This window comes from Megascapheus bottae, chromosome 15 (assembly GCF_031878675.1).
Source record: "Megascapheus bottae isolate mThoBot1 chromosome 15, mThoBot2.hap1, whole genome shotgun sequence".
NCBI lineage: Eukaryota > Metazoa > Chordata > Mammalia > Rodentia > Geomyidae > Megascapheus > Megascapheus bottae.
Genome location: NC_143523.1, coordinates 7,511,881 through 7,537,187, shown reverse-complemented (window position 1 = coordinate 7,537,187; position 25,307 = coordinate 7,511,881). Strand labels below are relative to the sequence as shown.

Here is a 25,307-nt window from a genome sequence, read left to right as displayed (position 1 = left end):
TTTGACACTGAGGCTCTGCGCATTTATGTGTGTGCTGGCGGGAACTCAGCCCAAGGAACAAACTTGCCTTTCCACTGTACCTGCCAACCCCAGGGCGGGCAATAAAAACACCAGCCTGTACTGGGAAAGGTGTCTGGGTGACATATTGCAAACGAAAATCCTTCAAAAGTAATTTTCCATGATACGACTGTGGAGATCAACATTGGCCGTAATGTGGCTGGGAATTGGGGAGCAGAAGAAGCCTCAGATCTGCTCCTTCTCACGTGCTCTACCTTTTCCTTTCTTCCAGTGAGCTCCGAGGATACTGTAAGAGTCTCTGGACACCCTGAGTAACCATGGGCAATGAGAACAGCACAATGGACCATCAGGTGGGTGTTGGGAAGCTTCTCCTTCCAGTGATGGGGCAGTGCCAAAACCTGGGGCCCTGCATCACAGTGTTTTTTTTCTTTCCTGCCCTTCAACCCCTGGCAATGACATATCTTTATACTAGTTTCCTTTTTCTTCTCTAGTTTTCTTTTTTCAGAATATCATATAGTTGAAATAATGCAGTATATATTCTTTTTCAGATTGACTTCTCTCAGCAACATATGTTTAAAGTTCTTTTCATGTCTTGATAACTCATTTTTATTTTATTTTTTAGTACTGAATAGTATTCCATTCTCTGGATATACCATAGTGTACTTATCTACTTTAAGAACATCTTGAATCAGGCACCAATGTCTCATGCCTGTACTGCTAGCTATTCTGAGATCTGAGAATTAATCGTTTGAAGCCAGCCTACGCAGGCAAAATTAATCACTAAAAAGCCAGAAGTGGATCTGTGGGTCATGTGGTAAAGTGCATCCTGGAGCAAAAAATATAAAGGTCAGTGCCCAGGTCCGGTCCTGAGTTCAAGTGCCCATTACCCAGACACACACACACGCACACGCACGCACGCACGCACGTGCATCTTGACTGCCTCTAAGCATTGAATAAACTTGCAGTAAGCATCCACATGCAGTTTTGTTGTGGACATAGTCTGAACGCCTTCAGGTGGCCACCCTGAAGAGTGACTGTTGGGTCACATGGTCAGGTTTATAAGAACTTATCAAAGCATTTGTCCCACTGGCATTCCCAGCATTGTTCTGTGTCCTCATCAGCATTTAGTCTTGGCCCTTGGAATCAGGGCTGATCTAAAGGTATTCCTCCAAGGTGAATCGCATTTGGCTAGTAGGTCTTAACTAAATCTCTTAATCTGGGTCCCCAGCCCCGATGTTGCCCTGTACCTGGTCTTGTTTCCCCTTCAGCCTATGAGAGAGGCACTCCTTTTACACTGGTGGAGAGGGTCCCAAATGCACTTGCTCTGGATGTTGAGTTTGCCTCTATTCTTCTTCCACCTCCTCCTCTTTCCCTAACAGCCATGACCTGGAGTTTGGTCATCCTCATCACTGTCCAGCGGCATCTTGTATTCCTGATGCCACACGAAGGAAGCTTCTTTTCTTGTGCTGCTTGCCTTTCTCTGTCTCCTTTGGCCCAGGTTTTAATCTACTTGTTGGCGTTCTTGCTGTTAAACTTAAGAGAATTTTTTTTGAATATATAGCTGTTGTTTTGGCCCTGAACATCTGTCTCTAACGCCAGGATGGTCCTCCCCCACTGAATGGCTTTTTTGTTTTTCTGACTTTGCTTCTGCACTTTTGTCAGACATCAGCTAGGCATATCTCTCTGTGTTTTCTGTTCGACATCATTGATTCTTTCTATGACTGAAGCCGTATAATAAACGTTTGAGTCAGATGAGTGGTCTTCCCATTTTGTTCTTTTCTAAATGTTAGCTATTCTAGAATCCGTTTTTCCACGGTAGGATAGATTTTTGTCTATCCTAAAGGGTTTTATAACCTTTTGTGGGATTTTGAGAGTGTTTCCATTAATTAGATCCATAGTCAGTTTATAATCAACTTTAGGAGCATTGACTCTGTGTGTGTGTGTGTGTGTGTGTGTGTGTGAATAGTGGAGCTTGAATTCAGGGCCTCACATTCTCACTTGGCTTTTTTACTCACAGATAGTGCTCTATCACTTGAGCTACACCTCTACTTTGCCTTTTGTGCTGGTTAAATTGGAAATACGTGTCTCAGGGGCTTTTCTGCCTGTGATCCTCTGATCTCAGCCTTCTTAGTAGTGAGGATAACAGATGTGAGCTCCCAGTGCCTGGCAGCATTCTTTATAATGTTGAGTCTCTTAATCCCTTTGTTTAGGTCATCTTTCATTTCTTTTCTATTATCATTTGTACTCTTTAGCAAATAATTCTGGCAAATATGTATGCCAAGGTTATGCCCAAGCACTCTAGATTCTTTTGAGTGACTAAAAGTGTGTGTACTTGTCATTTTGCAACCCACCCATAAATAGTCAATGAATTGTTTTTTGTGTAACTCAATGATTGTTCCAAGGTTTTGTTGTTAATTTCCTATCAAGAGAAACACGTTATTATAAATGGAGAGAGTTTTAGGCTTCTCCTCCTTCTCTGTGGATTCTTTCTTCTTCTAACAGTACATAGGGTATCCATTGCTGTTAATTAGGAGCTGGGAAAATGCAACTCCTGCCCTTGTACTCAATCTCAAGGGGAAAGCGCTTTCCCTGTTAAGTATGATGTTGGCCTCAGGTTTGTTTGCTTTAATAGATGTCTTTTAACTTGCTGAGGAAGTTCGTGTCTATTTTAGCTTGCTGGTGGTTTTTGAAGAATCATAGATAGGTTGGATTATGGCCAGTGTTTCCTCTGTATGGGTTGATATCATTGCAGGACTTTTCTTCTTTGGCCTGTAGATATGGTTTCTCAGATTTGGAGTCTGAATTTGATATCAGTTGAAAAGTGCTCATTCCTATTTTCTACAAAATTGTGTATAAGAGGGGCTGGGAGTTTGGCCTAGAGGTAGAGTGCTTGCTTAGCATTCACAAAGACCCAGGTTCGATTCCTCAGTACCACATATATAGAAAAAAAACTGGAAGTGGTTCTGAGGCTCAAGTGGTAGAGTCCATCCTGGAAAAAGTCCAAGGACAGTGCTCAGGGCCTGAGCTCAAGCCCAGGACTGGCAGAAAAAAAAGAAAATTGTATGAGAAATCTTCAAATAAAAATATATTAGCCAAAAATTTAAAAATAAAGTATTAACAGTATTAATAGTGTATGTGTGTATGTATGTGTGTACATGCGGGTATGAATGCTTGTGCATGTGCTTGTGAATGAATGTGCTTGTGCATGCATGCATATGTCAGTACTGGGACTTGAACTCAGAACTCAGAGCTTCAGGTTCTCACCTTTTTTATTTTTTTCTTAAGGCTGGTACCCTACCACTTGAGACTTGAGCCACAGCTTTATTTGTGGCTTTTTGCTGGCTCATTGGAGATATGAGTTTCATGAAATTTTTTTGCCCTGACTGTCTTTGAACCATGATCCTCTGATCTTAGCCTCTTGAGTAGCTAGGATTACAAACAAGAGCTATCAGTGCTTAATTTCAATTATTTTTAAGTCTGCAGACTCTACAGAGTTGTTTGCTAGCTAGGGTTGGCTGAGGTCACCTGCTTGGAAACTCTCCTCCTCTTGTAGAGCTTGCAGGATGGTTCTACCCAGTGTTGGAGTGCTGGAGGCCTCCACCAGCAGCTGAGAGCTCACTAACGCTATATATGCATCTGGGGCCTTACCCCTCCCTAGGAAACCAAACAGCTCAGCTTTAGCCTTCTGTGGCATCTTCCCAATCTACTTGGACCTTAAGCTCTCTGTGAGCCCCACTGCTAGCTCTACATTTTTTTTTTTTGCCACTCCTGGGCTTGATCTCAGGGCCTGACCATTGTCCTTGGACTTTCTCAAGGCTAGAGCTCTACCACTTGAGCCACAGCACCACTTCCAGCTTTTTTCTATGTATGTGGTACTGAGGAATTGAACCTGGGTCTTCGTGCATGCTAGGCAAGCATTCTACCACTAGGCCAAACTCCTAGCCCCTAGCTCTACATTTTTAAAATTAGGATTTGGGGGATTGCAAGAGATAGAAGCTCATCTCTGAGGGCGGTAAGCAGAGACAGGAGCTGATGTCTTATCAATTATCAAGCTGGCTGGCTCTGGCTGCAGTGCTGTTCTGAGTCCAGGGCTTCCACCGAAGACGTAGGAGCTTTCTCCTCCCAAGATCTTTCTTGACTTTTGTCTGTAGTTCCTAAGTGTTCAGGGAAGTGTCACCAGAAAAGTGGCTCTGGCAGCTCTATGTTTCTCTCAGTGAATGTGCCAGCCCTATTTATCGCCTCTAAGAAGCCAGACTGGCCCTGCCTGGAACTTGTGCCCTCTCTGGGTTTAAGTACTGAGCAGTTTCTCAAAGATCAATGAGGCAACACAGATCTATCATGTTATCTAGTATATAGTTTTCCCTTCACTGTTGCCACAGCCCTTTTATTTTACACTTACACTATGTCTCATTCCTCTCAACTGGCTTCTTTGCCTCTGCTCACTCCCCCATCCCACCCCAGCTCCCATCCTCTTTGGGATGCTCTTTGTTTGTGACAGTGCACTTGGTGACACTCATGTCAAGCCACTCATGTCTCTAGGTCCAAGGGTGAGGAGCAAACCTGCCTAGTCCTGGCCCTGGTCATCTTCACACCCTCAAGTTCCAGGTTTTTCTCTCTCTGCTGCCTAATTTCAGTTGGGCACAATGGTCAGGACAGAACTTCTCATGGCTTCCAGCTGGGAACAGAAAGCAGCGGTCTGAAAAGGCCAGTGAGGCACCATGAGGCCTGGTGAGGTCCATGACTGTCCTAACATGAGACCCCTTTGCTTTCAGCAGGACACCAGCTCAAATAACGTCATCCTGTGGCCACCAAACCCACAGGTACTGGCAGGTGGACAGAGGCTCTGCACAGCTGGCTTTTGAGCACCCATCTAACATTAGATAGTTACAGACAATGGATCTCGCATGTGCATTTAAATATTGAGGTTTTTCCTCCTCCCTCTCCATCCCCTGCTCCTATTCATCTGCTCCTAATAAGCTGTAAATCACAGAGATCACCAACATATATTTATCTTTTTAGCAATAACGTTTGTGTGTGTATGTGTGTGTGTGTGTGTGAGAGAGAGAGAGAGAGAGAGAGAGAGAGAGAGAGAGAGAGAGGGAGAGAGAGAGAGAGAGAGAGAGAGAGAGATACTGGCAAACTGGCAAGGCTGATTCACTGTGAGATGCTGAATGGGGCTTATGTCGTCAACAGAATGGAATGCAGATGCAGGGAGTCAACACTAATCTTTCCAAACTCTGGAGCTTTGATTTCCTTTGCCCCTGATCACAGCTGCCACCCCCTTGTGAGTGGTGGATCTAACTTTTCATAGAAAGAGATGCAGTCATGGTGCACTAATGCACAAAGCAGAGGGCATAGTTTTGGCTCTTGGTGTTTGTCATGGACTCAGTGAGGGATTAGATAAGGAGCTCTGTCTCCTGTCCACAGTGGATTTTCCTGCAGAGGATGTTGGGATTTGTGTGGGCTTGTGGAAACAGGAGAGCACTGGCTCTTTAGAGCTGGCTGGCTTTGAAATCCCTGTTGTACCTGTGCTACTCATTCAGGAGATGCGTGGTTTGCTACAAGAGTGTTCCACCCAACAGTGGGTGCCAGGTAGGTATGTGAGTTCTTGATGTGTATCTCCTTGAGTATGTAGTGATGTTTGAGGTTGTGAAATGGCATAGCTAGGAGTTGCTAGAGGAGTACTTTGGGAAGCCGATGTTATCATCTGTCAGACCTGTGTGAATCACCCTGACTTCATGGGCTAGACAACAAGCTCAGGTAGCTGATCAGCCTGTGAACCCTGTGCTCCAGAGGGTCACAGAGAATGGTGGGGCCAGTGGTGGTATGAAAACTGGGTTCTGGAAAGCCCAGAGCCTCCAGCATGGCCTTCAGGACTAGAATCCAAATGCCTAGAATCCAGTGTGTCCTTCATTCACCAGCACAGCTTGCCCTGGACAATTTTATATTGTAAGGTTCTGGAAGAACATGTTTAGAAACAGAATTGGAGCTATGATCTGCTCCATCTTTACCATCTTTTGATTGTGTTTGGTTGATCACTTGAGCCACACCTCCAGCCCTTTTTGCTTTAGGTCATTTTCAGGGCAGGTCTTCTGCTATTTCCTGGGTCAGCCTCAGATAGCAATCTTCCTATATCTGCCTGCTTTGCAGCCCTTATTTATTTATTTCTTTCTTTATTGGTCTTGTGTGAGCCAGTACTGGGACTTGAACTTGGGACTTGGGTGCTGTCCCTTAGCTTTTTGACTGAAGGCTGGAGTGCTAGCAATTGGCCATAGCTCCACTTCCTGCTTTTTGGTCAATTGGAAATGAGCGTCTCATGAACCCTCCTGCCCTGGCTGGCTTTGATCTGTAATCTTCAGATCTTAGTCTCCTGAATAGCTAGGATCATAGGTGAGGGAACCCTTTAAACCTATTTAGAATATTTCCAGATTTACAGAAAAGTCACAAAGATAATAGAGTGTTCCCTTTTCTACTAGCTCTGCCAACTGCTCCCATTGCTCTGTCCCATGTCGTCCTTTCCTGTCTTCAGTGGGCCTTCGCTGCGTGTGAGACTACCAGATACTGTGAGCTCTGTGCTTCCACATTCTCTACCTTTCAAGGACACAATGAGGTCTCCAGCTCCACTCCTGCTGACTCCAGCAGCAAGAGTGTTCCCCTGTCACCATGTGCCATGCTGAGTGACAGTGGGGTGCACCCAGGTGGGGAGCCCTGGGTCTCAGCCTTGCAGCCTCTCCCTTGACCAGGACATACTGATTTAGGCTGGGGAATCCTCTGGGTCACATCAGGGAGTATATTCAATCTCACCCTGAAGCTGGGAAAGATCTGGAGTGATCCTGCAGAGTTGATGGGTGAGGGAGAATCTTGGGGAATCTGCTTTAGAGTGGCCTTGGCTTGACAGGAAAGAGGGAAGCTGCTGGCTAGAACACCGAGTATGTGTTTATCCTCCATATTTGGTCAGCCTGGCAGTTGTTTCTGAAATCTGACTCCTTGGGCCTTGGGCCTGACCTTTGGTCTACTTCCCAGCATTCACCTGTGCGCTTTAGCCTCCCAAGAAGCCAGTGCAAGAAGCAGAGGACAAGGGTGGACAACCAGTCATGATCTACCATACTGATTAAGTAGCTTTAATTAATTTTAATTTAATTGGCACGGTGTAGAGATGGAACGCATTTAAGGTAAATAAGGTCAGTGAAAGTACTTGTCTTTTTCATGGTGAAATGCTTTAGCTCATGGCAAAAGCTGGACAGTTTCAAGACTGGAAAGCTGCTGTCAAGATCACTTTAAAATATACTCCAGGGTCTGGAGTAGGCTTGAGCCAAAGAAAGGCTATTTGTTTACTCAAGTACTGCCAGCACAGGAGAGATTTGAAGAGGCAACTGGGCAAGTCAATTTCACAGCGGGCTGTCTGGAAGTGTGGAGGGTCGCTTTAGAAAGGCCAGCTGTTTCCCAGTGATGCCTGTTAACAAAACAGGGGGTCCAGCAAGCAGCAATGACTTGGTACGGTTGCTAGGTGGGAAACTGGAAGATGAATTCTGTTTACGGTAGGAAATGAACAAGAGTGGGAGCTCTCAGGCCTGTGGGTCCCTCCATGTAGGAGCTAGCTACCACAGCAAAGGATCTTTGGGGTTTTTTTTGCCAGTCCTGGGCTTGAGCTCAGGGTCTGAGCACTGTCCTTGAACTTTCTCAAGGCTAGCGCTCTACCACTTGAGCCTCAGCACCACTTCCAGCTTTTTTCTATGTACGTGGGAGTGAGGAATCGAACCTGGGTCTTCGTGCATGCTAGGTAGGCACTCTACCACTAGGCCAACCTCCCATCCCCAAATCTATTTTTTTTATACATTCACCAAATGTTTGTGATTTGCCTTGCTTTGGTGTCAGGTCCTATTCTGGCCATCAAATATGGGCTCTTAGGAACTTTATTATTTATATGTTTTATTTGTAGCAATATGGGGCTTGACCTCAGAACTTGGGTGCTGTCTCTTGGCTTTCTTTGCTCAAAGATGGTGCTCTACTATGTGAGCCACAGCTCCACTCTGGCTTTTTACTGATTAATTGGAGATAGGTATCTGGACTTTCCTGTCCAGGCTGGCTTCAAACTGAGGTCTTCAGATCTCAGCCTCCCAAGTAGTTAGGATAACAGGCATGAGCCACAAGAGACCACTTGGTCACAGTATTTATGAAGATCCAGTTGTCTTAGTTGCTTGAAGAATGGCAGCAAGATGGCAAAAACTGCTTTAAGAAGCAACATAAAATAGGGATCAAAAGCACAGATTCTGGGATTGAACCATATGGGTCTAAATCCTGGCTGCGTGATGTCAAAGGCTGTGTGACTCTGGGCAAGGGCTCTAACCTCTCTGTGCTCGAATCTGTACTCTTATCCCTAAAATGATATTGTAAGAGTTAGACAAGTTTACCTAAAGCATTTAGGAGAATCACACTTGGCATATGCAAAGTGTTTATTTGAAGACATTTGCTGTAACCATCACTATTCTAATACATTTATTGTAACCACCACAACACACTGCTAAATGTTGGGTGTACCAGGTGGGGCAAGGCAGGAAAATCCAGCTTGCTCTGCAGGCAGGCTGCTGAAGGCCAAAGCCTGGAGCCATCCAACAGGGGGTTGCAGGTCCCATGAAGAACTGAAAAACAGGGTGGACCTATGGTTCCCACTTAGATGTCTTTCAGAACCTTCCCTGGCCTGGGAGAGCCATCTGCCACCCCAAAAGTAGGAGCCCACATCTATCTCTTCCCTGGTGCCTCTGGGTTTATACTCAGTACTGGGGTCTGTGATCCTAACCTATGACCCAATCTTCATGTGTCAGATCCCCACTTTTAGCATCTAGTAGGCTTTAGCGGGATGTTTCTTGGGTGATGGAGTCAATACATCAATGAGTAGAACATCTTGCAGAAGGTGAGTAAAAGAAGATATTCATTAAAGACTGGCTGTATCCGGATCCAGGGTTTATATTGGTGAACTAATTGGTCCTGGGGGGACTTTTATGGCCCCTTGATAGACAGGATTGGAGTGTGTATGTCTCGGCTCTGGCGGAGAACAGTGCCCCTCATGGAGATTTCAGCAAACAGCAGCCGCATCCCCGCAGATCTGTGGACAGCTCTTCCTGCCTGGTTCCTGATGACGCCCCTACCTCCTTCCATGAGTGGGAGAACTCCCCAAAGGCAGGGAAGAACTTGGTCTTGGGAGGGAAGGAGGTGTTTACCTCAGTTTCTCCCAAGCACTGTACAAGTTTGCAGAAGCTCCTGTTGGAGCTGCCTTCCCCCAGGGAAAACTCTCACAGAGATGGGGGTCACAGCTCAAATGCTGCACTTGATCCTGAAGTATGCCATCTTCCAGATCCCCAAATTTAGCCACAGGCCATGGGAACATCTAGTTCTGCAGTGTGGGTCCTCTGCCAGAATTAAGCAATGTGCAGAGAGGAGAGGGCTGGGCGGTCTTCTCTGTATGTTCTGTGCCTTCCTGTTTCTATGAGGTGTTGCTAGGTAGGGCCCAGACAAAGGACAACTGTAGAAACGCAGTGTTAAAATTCACGTTATTTCACTATGGAACCTTCTAGAACTTTTAAGGTTTTGGTGTACATTGTGAATTTCTGGAATAAGGCTATCACATTGTTATGGCTTGAATATGAAATGTCTGCCACAGGCTTGCATGTGAAAAGCTTGGGCTCAGCTAGTGGTGCTATTTTGGGGAGGCAGTGGAAACTTTAGGAGGAGCAGCTTAGCTGGGGGAAGAAGGTCACTGAAGGTGAACGTCCCTCCCCGCCCCTCCCACCCCCTCCCTTCTCATGCAGCCTCCACCACTTGTTCTCACAGCCACGATGTTTTGATGTTTTGCGTTGTTACCAAAGGTCCAGAAATAACACTGCCAAAAACCACAGGAGGAGACCTCTCAAAGCTCAAGTCCAAATAAATTCTTCATCCTTAAATTGTCTCTGTCAGGTGTTTTGTCACAATGATCAGAAGTCCTGACTCTCACAAGTGTAGAACACATCTCACCTTACTTGATCACAGGACACTAGGTTTCTCTCCCAGTGATCTAGATAATGCAATCGTTTGGTTGCAGATGATGGAAATCTAACCTGTAGCTGGGCATTGTGGGGCATGCCTATAATCCTTAGCACTTGGGAGGCAGAAGCAGGAGGATTGGAATTGTGAGTTCCAAGGCAAGTCTGGAATACATAGTGAGTTCCAGGCCAGCCTGAGCTACATTGTGAGGCCCTGACACAACAGCACACACACACTCACACACACATACACAAACTACCCCTCCTCCCCCAGCTTGTACCAGGCAAAGTAAAGGGGGGCTTTAGTTTGAGTCCTCATCATGTAACTAGTCAGGGCAGAATGAGACCGGACCCAGGGCCCTTGGCATCTGACCCTTTGGCACTGCCATCACCTTCTTCCCCTGTCTCTCATCTTGGCTTCCCTCTGTCTGGCTCCCCTCTTTCTTCCACAGCGAGTAGGAACACAGTGGCTGGTGACTCCTGCATTATTGTCTGCAGAACCCACCATTCTATTCCCACTGTTCTCGCACTTCAGTGAGTCTGTGGAAGAACAGGGCGTGGCCTGTGTCTGGCAGACACGCTAGTGACTGGCACCTTCCATGAGACCCTCGGGGCCAGAGGACATAAAGGGAATAGGTTCTTAAAACAAAGCCAACCTGTCCCGATCAATTCACAGACAATAAGGACCTTAATGTGAGAGAGGAAACTGTAACTTCTACAGGAAAACACTGGAAGATCTAAGCAAATGCTGGAAGATCTAGGTAGAGGCAACAGCTTCTGAAGTAGAACCCCAATAGCTCAGGAAATAAGGGAAAAACTTGACAAATGGGATTTTATCAAATTGGAAAGTAACTGCTGATCAAGGAAAACAATGATTAAAATGAAGTAACAATCAATAGACTAAGAGAAAATCTTTTACCCAGCTATTCAATGGATAAGGGATTCATAATCAGACTATATAAAAAGCTAAAAAAAAAAAGTACCAAAAGAACCATCCAGTTCCTAAACAGGAAATTGAACAATTAATTCTGAAAAGCAGCGGGTACAATTTCCCAATAAATTCATGAAAGAAACATTCAACAGCCTTTCCATAAAGCAAATACAAACCCAAACTCCACTGAGATTTCACCTCAGTCAGAATGGTACCCATCAGGAAAACAAACCACAAATGCTGACAAGGAGTGGGAGAAAAGGAACCCTGCAACATTGCCGGGGGATGTCAGTGGATGCAGCCACTGTGGAAACAAACCATGGAGATCAATATGGAGGTTTCTCAAGAAACTGAAAACAGAGCTCTGCTTTGATCCAGTTTTACAGCTCCTGGGCACACACACAAAGGAATGTAAGTTAGCTTTCAATGGAGACACCTCCACATTTGTGTCTGTTGCAGCACTATCCACAAGAGCTAAGCAATGGAATCAACCTATCATCTATCAACCAAGGAGTGGATAAAGGAAATATATGGTATATGTACACCATGAAATGGTTTTCAGATCCAAAGATGAAATGTTCAGAAAAATGGCTATCACTAGAGATCATCAAGCCAGACTCACGGTTTTGCTTATATTCAGGACCTAGTGCTTAGAAAAGAAAAGCCAGACACCAGTAGCTCATACCTGTCATTATAGCCACTCAGGATGTTGTGGTCTAGAAGAGTAGAGTGTAAAGCCAGTCCAAGCTGAGAGGTAAAGGCTCTATCTCCAATTAACCAGCAAAATCACTGGACTGGAGGCATGGCTCAAGTTATAGAGCTTCAGAAAGGAGAACAAGAGCAGAAGAGCTTAGTATTGATGTGCACAACTGAGTTTGCACACATGTACCACTGTACACACACACACACACACATATGTATGACATAATTTTTTTTTTTACTCCATACTAGAATCTGAACTTAGTATCTGACACTCTGGCTCATTGGCTACCACTCTACCACCTGAGCCGTGCTGCAATCCTTAGGACATGAATTTTTTAAAGGGGGACTGTTTAAGAGGATAACCAGTAGGAATAAGGGTTGCAAAAGAAGAGAGTGATGGAATTTTGATATGTGAGTATAACCTAAGTACATGTGGATCAAGTGGTAGAGTAATAACCTTGAGGAAAAAAAGAAAAAGCTCAGTGACGGGCCCCATGTTCAAGCCCCAGGACTGGCGTGCACACACATACACAAATTTAACTTGTCTCTTATTGTGCTATAATTTGAAGCCTTGTACTTTTACACTTTGGTTTTAAAACTCAACAGTGGACAAATGTATTGTGGGGGGGTGAAAGAAAGGGGGACCAATTCTCCAATTGGTTATGACCTCAAATGGTGGCCCAGGATGGCAAGGGCTCACACATCTTTTCCTCTATCCGTTGAGCCCCCCTCCCCACCCCCGTGCTCTCCTCTTCCCCTCCCCCAGCCCCACCACCAAGTTCTTCCTGAATCCCATGTGAAGGATTGAGTAGGAAAATATATGTTTTTATATCTGAGTGATGGCACAAACAAATTGATATTTCTCTTCTTAGATGAAATACCTACACTTTTACCAGTGTGATAGTACAAACCTATATTTAGGACAGCTATTTGGGACACTAAGATGGGAAAGCCACTGGAATAAGTGAATACAAATGACTGTATGCATATCTGACGTTCTCTGAGGAGTGGATGCCCCTGCTGTTCCGGGCTTGACCCTAGACTTGGTGTCTGATTGAAGTAGCTATTCTATTCAATGGGAATCACATGCTGAGCGAGGTTTCTTCCCTGTGGCTGAAAGTAGGGATGACCTCATACACACACATGCCAGCAGCCTGGCTCGGTGAGCAGCACCTGGGAATGCTCTCCTGTTACATAAAGTCATGTCAGTGCCCTATTGGTGAGTATTTGTGTTTTCATAGGTTGTCATCTAATATTTCCTTTCCAATTTGTCTTTCTCCGGCTTAGAAGTCTTCACCGACTCCTAGTCCAAAATCTGTGCGGCCACCTGGGGACAATCAGAGTGTGCAGAGAGAGCAAGGGGACACACCTAGAAGCCCTGACCTGCAGAGTGTGTCCAGGTGAGAAGCCCATACCGGGAGTGGACTCTGCTCCAGGCTTATTCTGCACACTGCCTGCTCCATCATTTGCTTTGCTCCATTTGCTTTGAGAAATTTACCCTAAAACATGAGAGCCAGTCTTCAGGGAGATGTGGGGGCCCTGACTCATGAGCCTCTCCCTGATTGGCTAACCCCCCAAACAATGGAAAATGTGTAGTTTTTACACCGAAAGACGAATGCAGTGGTGAGAGATTTCTAGGCTAGCAATGCTCCAGACTGTTTAGTTTCATGGTCAGAACTGAAAATGGGAAAGATGGCAGCTTGTAGGGCCTCATCTGTGGCTTCCAGGTCTGAATAGTAGAGCAGAAGCTATTGTAGACACTGGATGTAGAACTGAGAACCCAGAGAGCAATTCTTAGAGCTCCTGGAAAGGCTGGCGAGGCCACACTGGGGTGGTGGTGTGTAGGGACTGCAGGTATGACCCATTAGTGTCTCACATCTACCCTTGGGCCATGTCCTGGTTTCAATGGAGGGAGGATCTGCACTCAGATTGGGGGTGGGGAGCAGACTTAAGCTGTTGGTCCCCAGAATGGCCCCACCCAGGTACACTGGAGCAAATCAACAATGACTTACAAGTTCTACTCCTTAAAAAGTCTAGCCTCTGGTTAAAATAGCCCTCTTGATGGGACTGGGAGTTTGGCCTAGTGGTTAAAGTGCTTGCCTAGCATGCATGAAGACCTGGGTTCGATTCCTCGGTACCACATACATAGAAAAAAGCCGGAAGTGGTGCTGAGGCTCACGTGGTAGAGCTCTAGCCTTGAGAAAGGCCAAGGACAGTGTTCAGGCCGTGAGCTCAAGCCCAGGACTGGCAAAAAAAAAAAAAAAAATAGCCCTCTTGAAGGAGAGCCCAGCTTCTAGGAGTCCATCATTCCAGTCTTTAACAAACAGGCATCCTGTGCACGAAAAATGGATCCTTGACCAATCAGCCCATCAGGGACAGCGAAACTGTGAGGACAGCGTGCTTCCTGGTAGCTCTTCAGAACTTGGACTCTCAGGGGTTTTATTTCTGTATTTGTTGGGGTTTGCTTTGGGAGGGCTATCATTTTCTGGGTGCCTTGCTCTATGTGGCTTCCAGAGCCATAGGACTTGAGAGCCTCTTGGCATGGAGGATAGAGGGAAATGGCCATGATATGGGGCACACAGTTCTTTTTACTGAAAGAATCATAGAGGGACACTTTGAATGCACCTGTGACGCTGTCCTGCCATCTAGTGTGAAGCCTTTGTGCCTCCCTAGATCCATGTTCTCAAACCTTTCGTTAGGGTAATAGAACACTAAGTTAAATAGCAAGCTTTCTGTTTTAGTTTTTGCCATTCCTAGGGCTTGAATTCAGAACCTGGGTGCTGTCCCTGAGGTTTGTTTGTTTGTTTGTTTTTTCCCTCAAGTGCTCTACCACTTGAGTCACTGCTCGATTTTCAGCTTTGGGATGGTCAATTGCAGATGAGTCTCGTGGGCCTTCTCAAGTAGACGGGTATCAAACTGCATTCCTCAGATGTCAGCTTCTTGAGTAGTGCCCAGCTTGAATATTTTGTTTTAACCCAACTTCTAAATTGGTTTCAATGACCATGAAATGAAAAGGTGGATTTCTCTCTTTTGGAATCTTCTACTGTGGGAACCACCATTGGTTGAGATCTAAGGTCAGCTTTCACAACCACATCGTGTGTGTGTGTGTGTGTGTGTGTGTGTGTGTGTGTGTCCAGGTGTATACTTGTGTGTATATGTCCGCCAGGGCTTGAACTCAGGACCTAGTGCTCTCCCTGAGCACTGTTATTTTTTTGCTCAGGTTGGCACTCTACCACTTGAGCCACAGCTCCATTTCTGGCTTTTTGGTGATTAGTTGGAAAGAACAGGTCTCACTGACTTTCTTGGTCAGACTGGCTTTGAATCTTGACCCTCAGATCAAGATCTCCTGATAGCTAAGATTCCAGGTGTGAGCCACCAACCCTGGGCCCAACCATGGCCTAGTGAAGTCCTGGGATCTCTTAAGAGACTCGGGGGATTGTTTTGGGCCCATGTCACAGCTGGACTGAAAAGTATCAACACCTCAGAGGTCTTTTGTGCTTCTTCCTCAGCTTTCATCAATTACTATTTTTCTCTTGAAGGAAACTTGCCTCTCATGGGCATGCAAATTGAGCATAAAAGAGGTGTCTTCCAAGAAGAAGCCTGAAGAAGCAACTTCCTGTTCATAATTAAAAACAGACTATCCTCTATAAATGCATGCATATCCATAATGCGGGGCACCAGTGCTAATGAGATCAGAGACTGTGGAGATAGCTTCTCTTCCTGCTCTCCAGAGGTCTCTGATGGGTTCCAACCAGGAGTTGGGGTGTTTAGGGAGGCAGGGTGGGGCTCTGGGCTCTTGTGGGAGTCACACCAGCCATGGCATCCACCAGAAAGATAGCAAAGCATCTAATGTTGATTTCACGTATGGATGCCAGACACCATACCAAATGTTCTGTGTATACAAAATTAAATTTTGCTTTCTTTAGATCCATTCAGTTCTGAGCCAGAGTCCTAACTTAGCCAGGCCTATGGGAATTCCCATAGTAGCCATCCCCTTTGGAGAAACTCTCTTTTGCTGAAATCTTTGGTTCTGGGGCCATCATCTGATCCCTTGCCACCCCTAAACATGACCACTGAGCTGCTGATTGGTCCAGCACATTGTCCATCAACGCCTATAATGGTGCTGGTTCCTGATTCCCTGCCACACTTCCACATGGGGCTGTGTGCTGTGGCAAACCACAGCTATCCCACCTTTGGAGCCTCTCCCTCCCTGTCCATGCTCCTCTGAGCTGATAAGCATTGTCAGAAAGCCAGGGAGGACATCAAACACCCCAATCTTTCTCTTTGTTCTCTGTCCTCAAAGGCATTTGCCTTCTCCAGGAGCCTCACTGGACAATCAACATTTACTGTTTAGAGGATACAAGTTTTGCTGGGCTCCAGTGATTCATGGCTGTAATCCTATCTTCTTAGGAGGCTGAGATTGAGGATCGTAGTTCGAAACCAGCTCAGACAGGGACGTCTTTGAGGCTTTTCCTTCAATTGGTCAGCAAAAAGCTCAAGGTGGAGCTGTGCCTCAAGTGGAAAAATGCTAAGCAAGAAAAGTGAGTCCCTGAGTTCAATCCCTGCTACTACCCAAAAATAAACAGAATACATATTTTACAGAAGACGAACAGAGCCACTGATATCAGTTTGTTTTCTATAAATTGTAACAACTCCAGAGAAAGAAAATGCCTAAGAACCTGGCATGGCTTACGGCTGGCCATAAAGACACAATTAGCACAATTGTTCGGCATTTGAAGATATAACTAACTGCAGACTGAAAACATTTGGGGGAAATGACATGTCTCTTCAACTCATAGAGATCTTTTTCCCTTTTTCACTGTCCCTAAACATGTTGGTCTGCCAACTAGTTACATTGTGCTAGATATTAAAAATAACCTCAGATGATTTGTAAGTATTTAGAAGATGTGTTATGCCACAGAGGCTTCGAGAATTTCATAATCTGTCCTTGTGTTGCTTTTGATGTGAGAATATTCTTTCTCTGAATTTTGCTAGAACATGGGGTGTCCACACCCCCAAAGGCTGTAAGTTCTTCACCTTAAGGAGATGGTGGGGCCGATCAGTTCAACTGGTTGCCACATGGTGTCGCTGTTGCCACTTGGCCCTGCATAGCCAGTCCAAGCCCTGCAGTCCATCCACCGTGGACTTCAGGTTCTCCATGGAGGATGACTCGCCCTCCCAGAACAGAGTTTAGCTTAATCCCTGTGAGCAACCTGGCATCTGCCCACATAGCTAGGCCACAATCTCCTGAGTATCTCCAGCCAGACTTTTCCTTTGAATTTTCAGAACACCCTCAGTTCCACAGCTGCCTAGCTGGTTGGGAAGTAATGAAGCAGGGAAGTCTGTGAGATGGGGGCTGTATCAGAATTATCTGGAGCATTGCTAAGAATACTCCTTTCTTAGCATTTTCAGAAGACCAAGTCCTACTGTGCACAAAATCTTGGTGTTTGGGTAGAAACAGTTTAGAGAAAGAGGAGCCAGACAGCTTGAAAAATGAACCACTGACCTTTGAATGAAAGGCAAGGGTTTAGGTAATAATCCCCTCCTTTAGGGAGAAAACATGGGCTGTGCTCAGGACTTTGGGACAAGGGCCAAGCAGCTCTATGAAGGTGTTTGTGGAGGACCTGAGGTGACCCAGGAGGAAACCAAGGCTCAGAGACATCAGGACATTTGTCCCTGGTCACACAGACAGAATGGATTGTGATGAGGATCTGATGAAGCTTGGTCTAAAGCAGCCCCAAACCAAAACTGGGGTCCTCCATAATTAGAGAGTAAATATTAGTCCTTCAAGTTTAATTTCCTGGTGAACTCAGTCCTTAGAAGAACACTACAAGAGGTCAGACCTGTGTAAAGTGCCCAGGGTGGGGCAAGGGCTGTGTCTGAGGACTCAGTCTTCTCTGTCAGAGCTGTGTCCACTGCCCTCTCACGCCTTCCTCTGGTTGATCAGAGAGGGTGAGGCCTCCTCCATCTTCCTCCTGCTTCTGACTCATTGTTTACCTTTGCCAGAGTCAACACTTAGGGGAAAGAAAGGGCCGGAAGGAGCCAGTCAGCACCTGGCTTGACACAGGCTGCCCTGGAGGTGATCTTGGGCTGAGTTAGTCATGGGTCAGGTTTAAGCAGGGCATTTAAAGCTTCAGAAAGAAGGAAGAGCAGGTTCAAAGCCGGCCCAGGACGGGAAAATTCACTGTATACTTACATTATTTCTAATTCTACTAATACTGCTAATACCTAATAATAAAGGTGATGCCATCTTCTTTTTTTTTCTCTAGTTACTTCTATGTATATATGGGGATGGGGTGGGGGGCTGTCCCGGGACTTGAATTTAAGGCCTGGGTGTTGTCCCTAATCTGTTTTGCTCAAGGCTAGCCCTCTACCACTCTAATCCCACAAGAGATGTATTTGGTGGTTGATTGGAGATACGAATCTCTTGGCTTTGAGCCTCAGTCCTCAGATCTCAACCTCCTGAGGTCGCCAGGATTACAGGTTTGAGTCACTGGTGGTGTCTGGCACTTCCCTGCTACTTCTGATATCCCCATGGGTTTTCCACTGGTATTTTGATTTTTTTTCTATTTCCATTTGGTTATGATATACCCTGACCTTGTGTATGAGATTCTTAAATTATGGGTTTGTAGTTGACATTATATGTGGAAACTTTTCAGGCATTACTTCTTCAAACTTGTTTTATTTACCCTTTTCCTCTGGGTTTCCAGGTACACATATATTCCGACCTGGAGATTGTCCTATTGTCTTGGTCATTTCTCCTCCCAAACTTCTTCTGTCTTGTTTTGAGCATTTCTTTTTCTATTACTATATCTTCAAGTTCACTAATATTTTCTCTCTGGTAATTCACCTGTCATTATTGTCATATGGTAATAATAGATAATTAGATATCATAGGGTCTTTTAGTGTCTTCCATGTCTGTGTTTAACAGTCTCAGACTGTCCTCTAGCCTTCTAAACAAATGTAAGTGTAATAATTTTAATTTCTTTCCTGGCAGCACTGGAGATGAGCATAGGGCCTTCTGTATGCTAGGCAAGTGTTCTATCACTGGGCTATATTTCTGGCCTTATAATACTTTTCCAACATTTTGTATACTCATTCTATCATCTGAGAGATTGCTGGATTGTTTTTGATGACTTGTGTTTTCTTTCCATTGTGGATCCTATGTTCCTTTTTCCTTGCATGCCAGAAAATGTGGACTTTAGGGTTTGGGGTTCTGGGTATTCTTAAGCTTTGTTGTGGGATGTAGTTATTTGCTACAATTTGATCCTTGGGGATCTTGCTTTGGTAGGTGAAATCAGAGCACTGTTTAGGGTTAAATTGTTCCCACTATGGAGGCAAGACCTTTCTTAGTACTCTGACAGATGCCCCATAAAGAATAAGCCTTTTCACTCTGGCTAGAGGGAACAGAACTATTTCTAGCCCTGAGATCTGCTCCCTCTGGACCTCTCAGCCGCTCTGTACCTAGATGCCAATGGTGTCTGTACTTGTACATTCTAGTTGGTACCTCACCTGTTTCTAGGGTTCCCTCTGTTCCATCCTTTGCCCTCTGTAACTGTGCCCTGGGCATTCTACCTGCCTTGGTCTGCAGAGCCAACTTGCTTGATCTCAAGTCTGAGAGATGGTCCATCTCCCTCACCCTGTCACCTTCCAGGCTTGCCAGACCTCAGGCTGGGGCAGCAGCAGGATGGCTTTGTTAAATTTCATGTCCAGAGGATCACCCTTCTTTCTCTGTCGTGTCTTTTTAATGACAGTCACCTCCCCTCCCCGCCATTATCTGGATCCCTCTGGTAATTAATAATTCTTCCCATGACATTTTCAAACACAGGCTTTCTCAAAACACTGAAAAGCCACCACATCAAGTGTCTTTTGTCAGTTTTTAAAGGAAATGCAAGAAAACACCTGGCATTTGTTTTGGAAGAGGTGGGGAGATCTTCTAGGCGAAAAAAAGGGCATGAGAGAACAAATACGGGTGAAAGTTGTTCTGTTTTTCTCTGCAAGTGCTCCTGTATCACAGATACTTGCAGCTTCTTTGGGTCAGTCTTCCTAAGCTCTCACCACAGCTGTGCTGGTCAGCTGGGAGAAGGCCTAGCTTGGACTTCCAGGTCTGTGACATTGAACCAGGTTGGTTCCAGTAATGCCGACTCATGAATTTTCAGCCTCCAATAGGATTACAGAGAGAGCTTAAAATGAATTTTTTCCTAGCTCATTTATTTTTTAAATTTATTTTTTTATTGTTGGGGTAATGTGTAGAGGGGTTACAGTTACATTCGCCAGGTAGTAGGTGTATTACTTCTCATTCATTGATACCCCTTCGCAGGTTTTTGTCTACTCATTTCTCTACCTCCACCCCCTTTAAAACAAAATTTAAAGAAAAAGAAAAATAGACCTGTGACTGAGACTTTGTATAAAAAGAAACACTTGGGCTGGGAGTTTAGCCTAGTGGTAGAGTGCTTGCCTAGCATGCACAAAGACTGGAGTTTGATTCCTCAGTACCATATACATAGAAAAAAGCCAGAAGTGGTGCTGAGGCTCAAGTGGTAGAGCTCTAACCTTGAGAAAGTCCAAAGTCAGTGCTCAGGCCCTGAGCTCAGGCCCAGGACTGGGAAAAAAAAAATTGACAGGCGCGGTGGTTCACACCTGTAAATCCTAGCTACTCAGGAGGCTGAGATCTGAGGATTGCAGTTCAAAGCCAGCCTGAGCTGGCTGTCCATGAAACTCTTATCTCCAATTAACCATTAGAAAATCAGAAGTGGCGCTGTGGCTCAGGGTGTAGGGCAGTAACCTTGAGCTGAAGAGCTCAGGGACAATGCCAAGTCCCAGAGTTCAAGCCCCACAACTGACAAAAGAAAAAAAAAAGAAACCCTTAATCAGAGTTTTAAGCTCCGCACACATGAGCTGTGTCTTGGTTAAGTGACACTGGTGACATAGTGTTCAAAGGATGCTATAGAGTCTGAAAGCTTTTTCAGTCACTGAGGCTGGGGATGGAGCCCAGTGGTAGAACACTTGTGCAAAGACCCTGCTTTTGTCTCTAGCACTAGAAAAACAAAATGGTCACCAATGGAGTATTCCATTATGGTCCTTGTTTTGTTTTGTGCTTATTGTGGGAAAAATATTATTTCAATACAATTACAAGTCTTACCAAGAAGAAATAATGATACATGTGGGGTCAAAACAGAGCAAAATTGCCACCACCATAACAGAACCACAATCAGAACTGTTTGTAATTTTCTATAACTGAATACTGAGCATTTAATGTGAAATATTCATATTTTGGTAAAAGGTCTACCAAATTCTTGGATCTGAGCTTATTAAAGCTTCAGAGATATTTTTCCTTATTGGGCTTTCTCAAGGTCAGAGCTCCACCACTTGAGCCACAGCACCACTTCCAGCTTTTTTCTATGTATGTGATACCAAGAATGGAACCTGAGTCATTGTATCATGCTAGGCAAGCACTCTGCAACTAGGCCAAACTCCTGGACCAATATTTTTCTTTTCTTTTTATTGGCATTTTATCAATAAGAAACTTAAGTTCTAAGCTGGGTGCTGGTAGCTCACACGTATAATCCAAGCTCTGAGGAAGCTGAGATCTGAGGGCTGCAATTTGGCCAGCCAGGTAAGGAGCCAAAAAAGAGCACCCCTATTCCCAGGTAGTAACCATCTTGCTGTTTATATAAACTATGAGTGACCCAAAAGCACACATAAATTAAAGAAACAGAATTGTGGTACCATTAAGTCCCAGGAACTGACCTGTCTGTGTTAAAATTAACCAAAACTCAGGTAAATTCAAGGGATGGCATTTGTTTTCTAAGCCATAAAACTACTCTCTGACAGTTGAATGGGCCATTAGCCCAGGGAGTTCCCAAATCCCTACCTTATCTCACCCGACCCCCCCCACCCCCCTCCGCCCCCATGGCTGTAAATCTGTGATTTTTGCCTTTAAAAAGACTGTGTAGACCCTGACTGGAAACTCTTTCAGAGTTCCCTGCCTGGCTTATAACCTGCAATAAACCTTGCTTTTGCATTTCGGATGCCTCAATCTTGGTGGTTTTCTTTGGGGACCCCATCTCAGGGCACAACACAGGGAAGGAAAATCTGTGAGACTCTTATCTCCAAATAACTACCAAAAATCTTGAAATGGCTCAAGTGGTGGAGTGTTAGCCTTGTGCACAAGCTCAGGGACAGTGCACAGGCCCTGAGTTCAAGCCCCAGGACTGGCACCAAAAAATAATAAATAAATAAATAAATAAATAAATAAATAAATAAATAAATAAATAAATAAATAAATAAATGAAGGAAGGAAGGAAGGCAGGCAGGCTGGCAGGAGGGCAGGCAGAATCTAGGTGAGTGCCAGTGGACCTCATGTGTGACCCTAACAACTTGGGAAGATCATGTGCGAGGCCAGTCTGGGCAGAAAAGTCCATGAGATTCATCTTAAGAGAAGAAGCTGGGTGTGGCGACATGCACCTTTCATTTCAGGTACAGTGTGAAGCATAAATCGGAAGATCCTATTTCAGAAATAACCTGTACATAAAATAACCGTGCATAAAAGGCTCATCAGTAGATTGCCTGCTAGTAAACATGAAGCTATGAGCTCAAATCCCAGGATAAAGGAAGAAAACAAAGAAACTAGGACTGGGATATATTTGAAGACTAGACATGGGAGACTTGTGTCCACTAATCCAGACTCTGCCAACCACCGTTTGGGAAACTGCAGTCTGGTCATTCTGCTGACATTTAGAGACCCATGGGAAAAGTGGTGAAAAACTTGGCCAAAAGGCAGATTTTTAATTTTCTTTGCCAGTACACAACCCTTGCCAAAGCAGGATAATGGATTCTTACAAGTCAAATGGCACAGTGATTTTGAAGGAAGATAAATGGCCATGTATGTGCTGGCGGGGCCCACATGTGTGATTGCAGCACCCAGAAGGCTGAGGCAGGAGCCAAGCCCTGAGGAGAAAAATTGTGTAAAAAGAGAGTGTAAAAGAAAAGACAAAAAGGAAAGAAAAGAAAAAGTTCACATAGCAAAATATAGGTTGAATGGTAAGACAACACTAATTCGCCATGCGTGCACACACATGTGCGGACACACACACACACACACACAATTTCCCTAGTAAATTTAGAATCTGCAAATATTTTCCTTCTATCTACTTTTCTTCTTTTTCTGTCACAGAATGATCAAGGAGAGTGAGAGCTAGAATAAGAATATAAATGGAAAAAGCCGGGCATGGTGGCTCACGCCTGTAATTCTAGCTACTCAGAAGACTGAGATCTGAGGCTCGTGGTTCAAAGCCAGCTATGGCACTAAAGAATATGAGACTCTTATCTCCAATTAATCACTAGAAAATGTAAAGTGGGACTGTGGCTCATGGGTAGAGTGGTAGCCTTGAGTCGAAGAGCTCAGGGATAGTACCCAGGTCCAGAGTTCAAGCCGTATGACCCATTGTGTGTGTGTGTGTGTGTGTGTGTGTGTGTGTGTGTGTGTGTGTGTGTGCTGTAGTAAAACACGAGCCTTGGGCACAAAAGTTCACGGACAGTGTCCAGACTTTGAGTTCAAGCCTCAGGAATAGCACGCATACACGCACACACTGCAAGATTAGGCAAAGAATCACTCACAGATAACAAGAAAGTCCATACATAGGACACTGGAGGATCCAGAGCAGAGTGAAGGGTGAGGAGAGGGATGGGGGAGGATCCTTGCTGTCGAGAGGGGTTTTGAAAACTCTTTGTATGAATAAAACGCCCATTTCCCAGTTGACATGCAAGTTCTAACCACTGCAGGTGAGGGGTTGGTACAGGGGGCACTTTTTATCTCTTGTTTTTGGTAGTAGCCCTTTAGTAATCCCCAAGGGGCATCTGAAATGTGTGTGTGTGTGTGTGTGTGTGTGTGTGTGTGTGTGTGTGTGTGTGTGTGTATGCTGGTCCTGGGGCCTGGGCACTGTCTGAAATAGCACTCTAGGGCCAGGAGTTCGGCCTAGTGGTAGAGTATTTGCCTAGCATCCACAAAGACCCAGGTTCGATTCCTTTATACCATATACATAGAAAAAAGCCCAAGGACAGTGCTCAGGCTCTGAGTTCAAGCCCCAGGACTGGCAGAAAAAAAAAAGGTAGCACTCTATCACTCGAGGCACAGCTCCACTTGTAGCTTTCTGGTAGTTTATTGAAGATAAGCGTTTCATGGACTTTCTTGCCTAAGCTGGCTTTGAACCATGATCCTCAGATCTCAGCCTCCTGAGGAGCTGGATTATAGGCATGAGCCACTGGCATCCAGAACACTGATCAGTCTTTCAAGGTGTGCTTCCACTTCTCATCACACTTTGCTGAGGGCTGTTAGGAAAGTCTCTTGTTTGAGGGCCAAGGAAGGAATGTGGGGACCCCATTTTTACCTGTCGCTGCCAATGTGACATGTGCCAGGGCCAGTAGCTCTCCAGGCCATTTTAATTCACTGGCTGCCACTCGGCCCCTGGCTTTCATTTTCTGGAAAGTACATTGGAATGCAATGAGCAGCAGTGAATGATGTTAGATGGAGAAATCTTGTAATCTTTTGAATTAGAGTCAATCACAAAAACAAGTCATTCATAGACATCTGTGTTCTATAATCAGTAACAAATTACTTGTCCTGAACTCTTAACTCACAGGAACTGCCAATGAGCATGGAGACTGGGGCTTAGATGTGCTTGCTACCTTGCTGTATTTGTTTTGCAGAGCAACCTAAAATATTCTTTGCCTTTTTGGGACTTTAGTTTTCTCATATACAAAATAAGAGATTTAGATTAATAGATTATAGAAATGTTGACTGTATGGAAGAAAAGAACTTTTCTTTCTTTTTTTTTCCCACTCGTGGGGCCTGAACTTAGGGCCTGGGCACAGCTTTCTTAACCAGAAAGCTGTGAAAGGAGCTCTGATCCTGGAGCTAAGGCCAGAGAGGTTCACTGAGGGGTGAAGAAGGGAGAACTCTGTGATCCAGTGTAGAACCAGTGACTCTGAGCAGGGGACTTCAAAGGCATTTCTCTGCCTGAAGCCTACAGAGCCAGGATGGGAGAAGGGGCTGCACCTGTTTGGATGAAAGGCTGATGTAGGCAACAGGCCTTCATGTTGCTGTGCTTAGCGGCTCTCCTCCCTCACTAGATGAGTCTTGAACCCTTTGAGACGTTTTTCCATGTGCACAAGGGGAAATATAGCCTTTTGTCAGGATGCTGCAGGAAATGCCATGAAATGCCATGAAATGCAATCATTACCCCAAGTGCTTAGCATGGTCTTGGCCTTGACAAATGCTTAGTGTATGATTCTACCTTTGCTTTAGTTTTGCTCGTCTGAAAGCCCGGCCCGGCAATGGTACATCCGCCATGTTTGTGTTTTCCTCCAGGTCAGCATTGTTGTCTGTTTTCAGAAGTATGCCCTTAAGAACTCAACTAAATGTAGTTGTCTCTAGCAAGAAACTGAGGAGGGCAGGCCTTGTCTGTGTCCGAGCATCTGCTCAGCATGTTGCTGGCCTCCTGCACCCCTCCTGGTTGCTCCCTTTGGGGTGCTGTGGGTGGAAGTCCTTGTGTCCTTCCTGATCTCAGACACAGGGGCAGTGACTCCAGTGCTGAAAGGCTTCCATTGAGGGTATTTGCACAGCACTATTCCTCCCA

The 25,307-nt window shown here is 45.1% G+C and overlaps 1 protein-coding gene across 1 annotated transcript in view; it reads left to right on the top strand.

The window, feature by feature from the left end:
* Positions 1 to 25,307, top strand: part of LOC150053743 (transforming acidic coiled-coil-containing protein 2-like) — a 52,547-nt gene that overhangs the window by 23,492 nt on the left and 3,748 nt on the right. Inside the window, exons 2-3 of the mRNA XM_090345508.1 lie at positions 290 to 368; positions 12,958 to 13,070. Of these exons, the coding sequence (XP_090201634.1) occupies positions 336 to 368; positions 12,958 to 13,070 (146 nt within the window). The 5' untranslated portion in view covers positions 290 to 335. The remainder of the gene's footprint in view (positions 1 to 289; positions 369 to 12,957; positions 13,071 to 25,307) is intronic.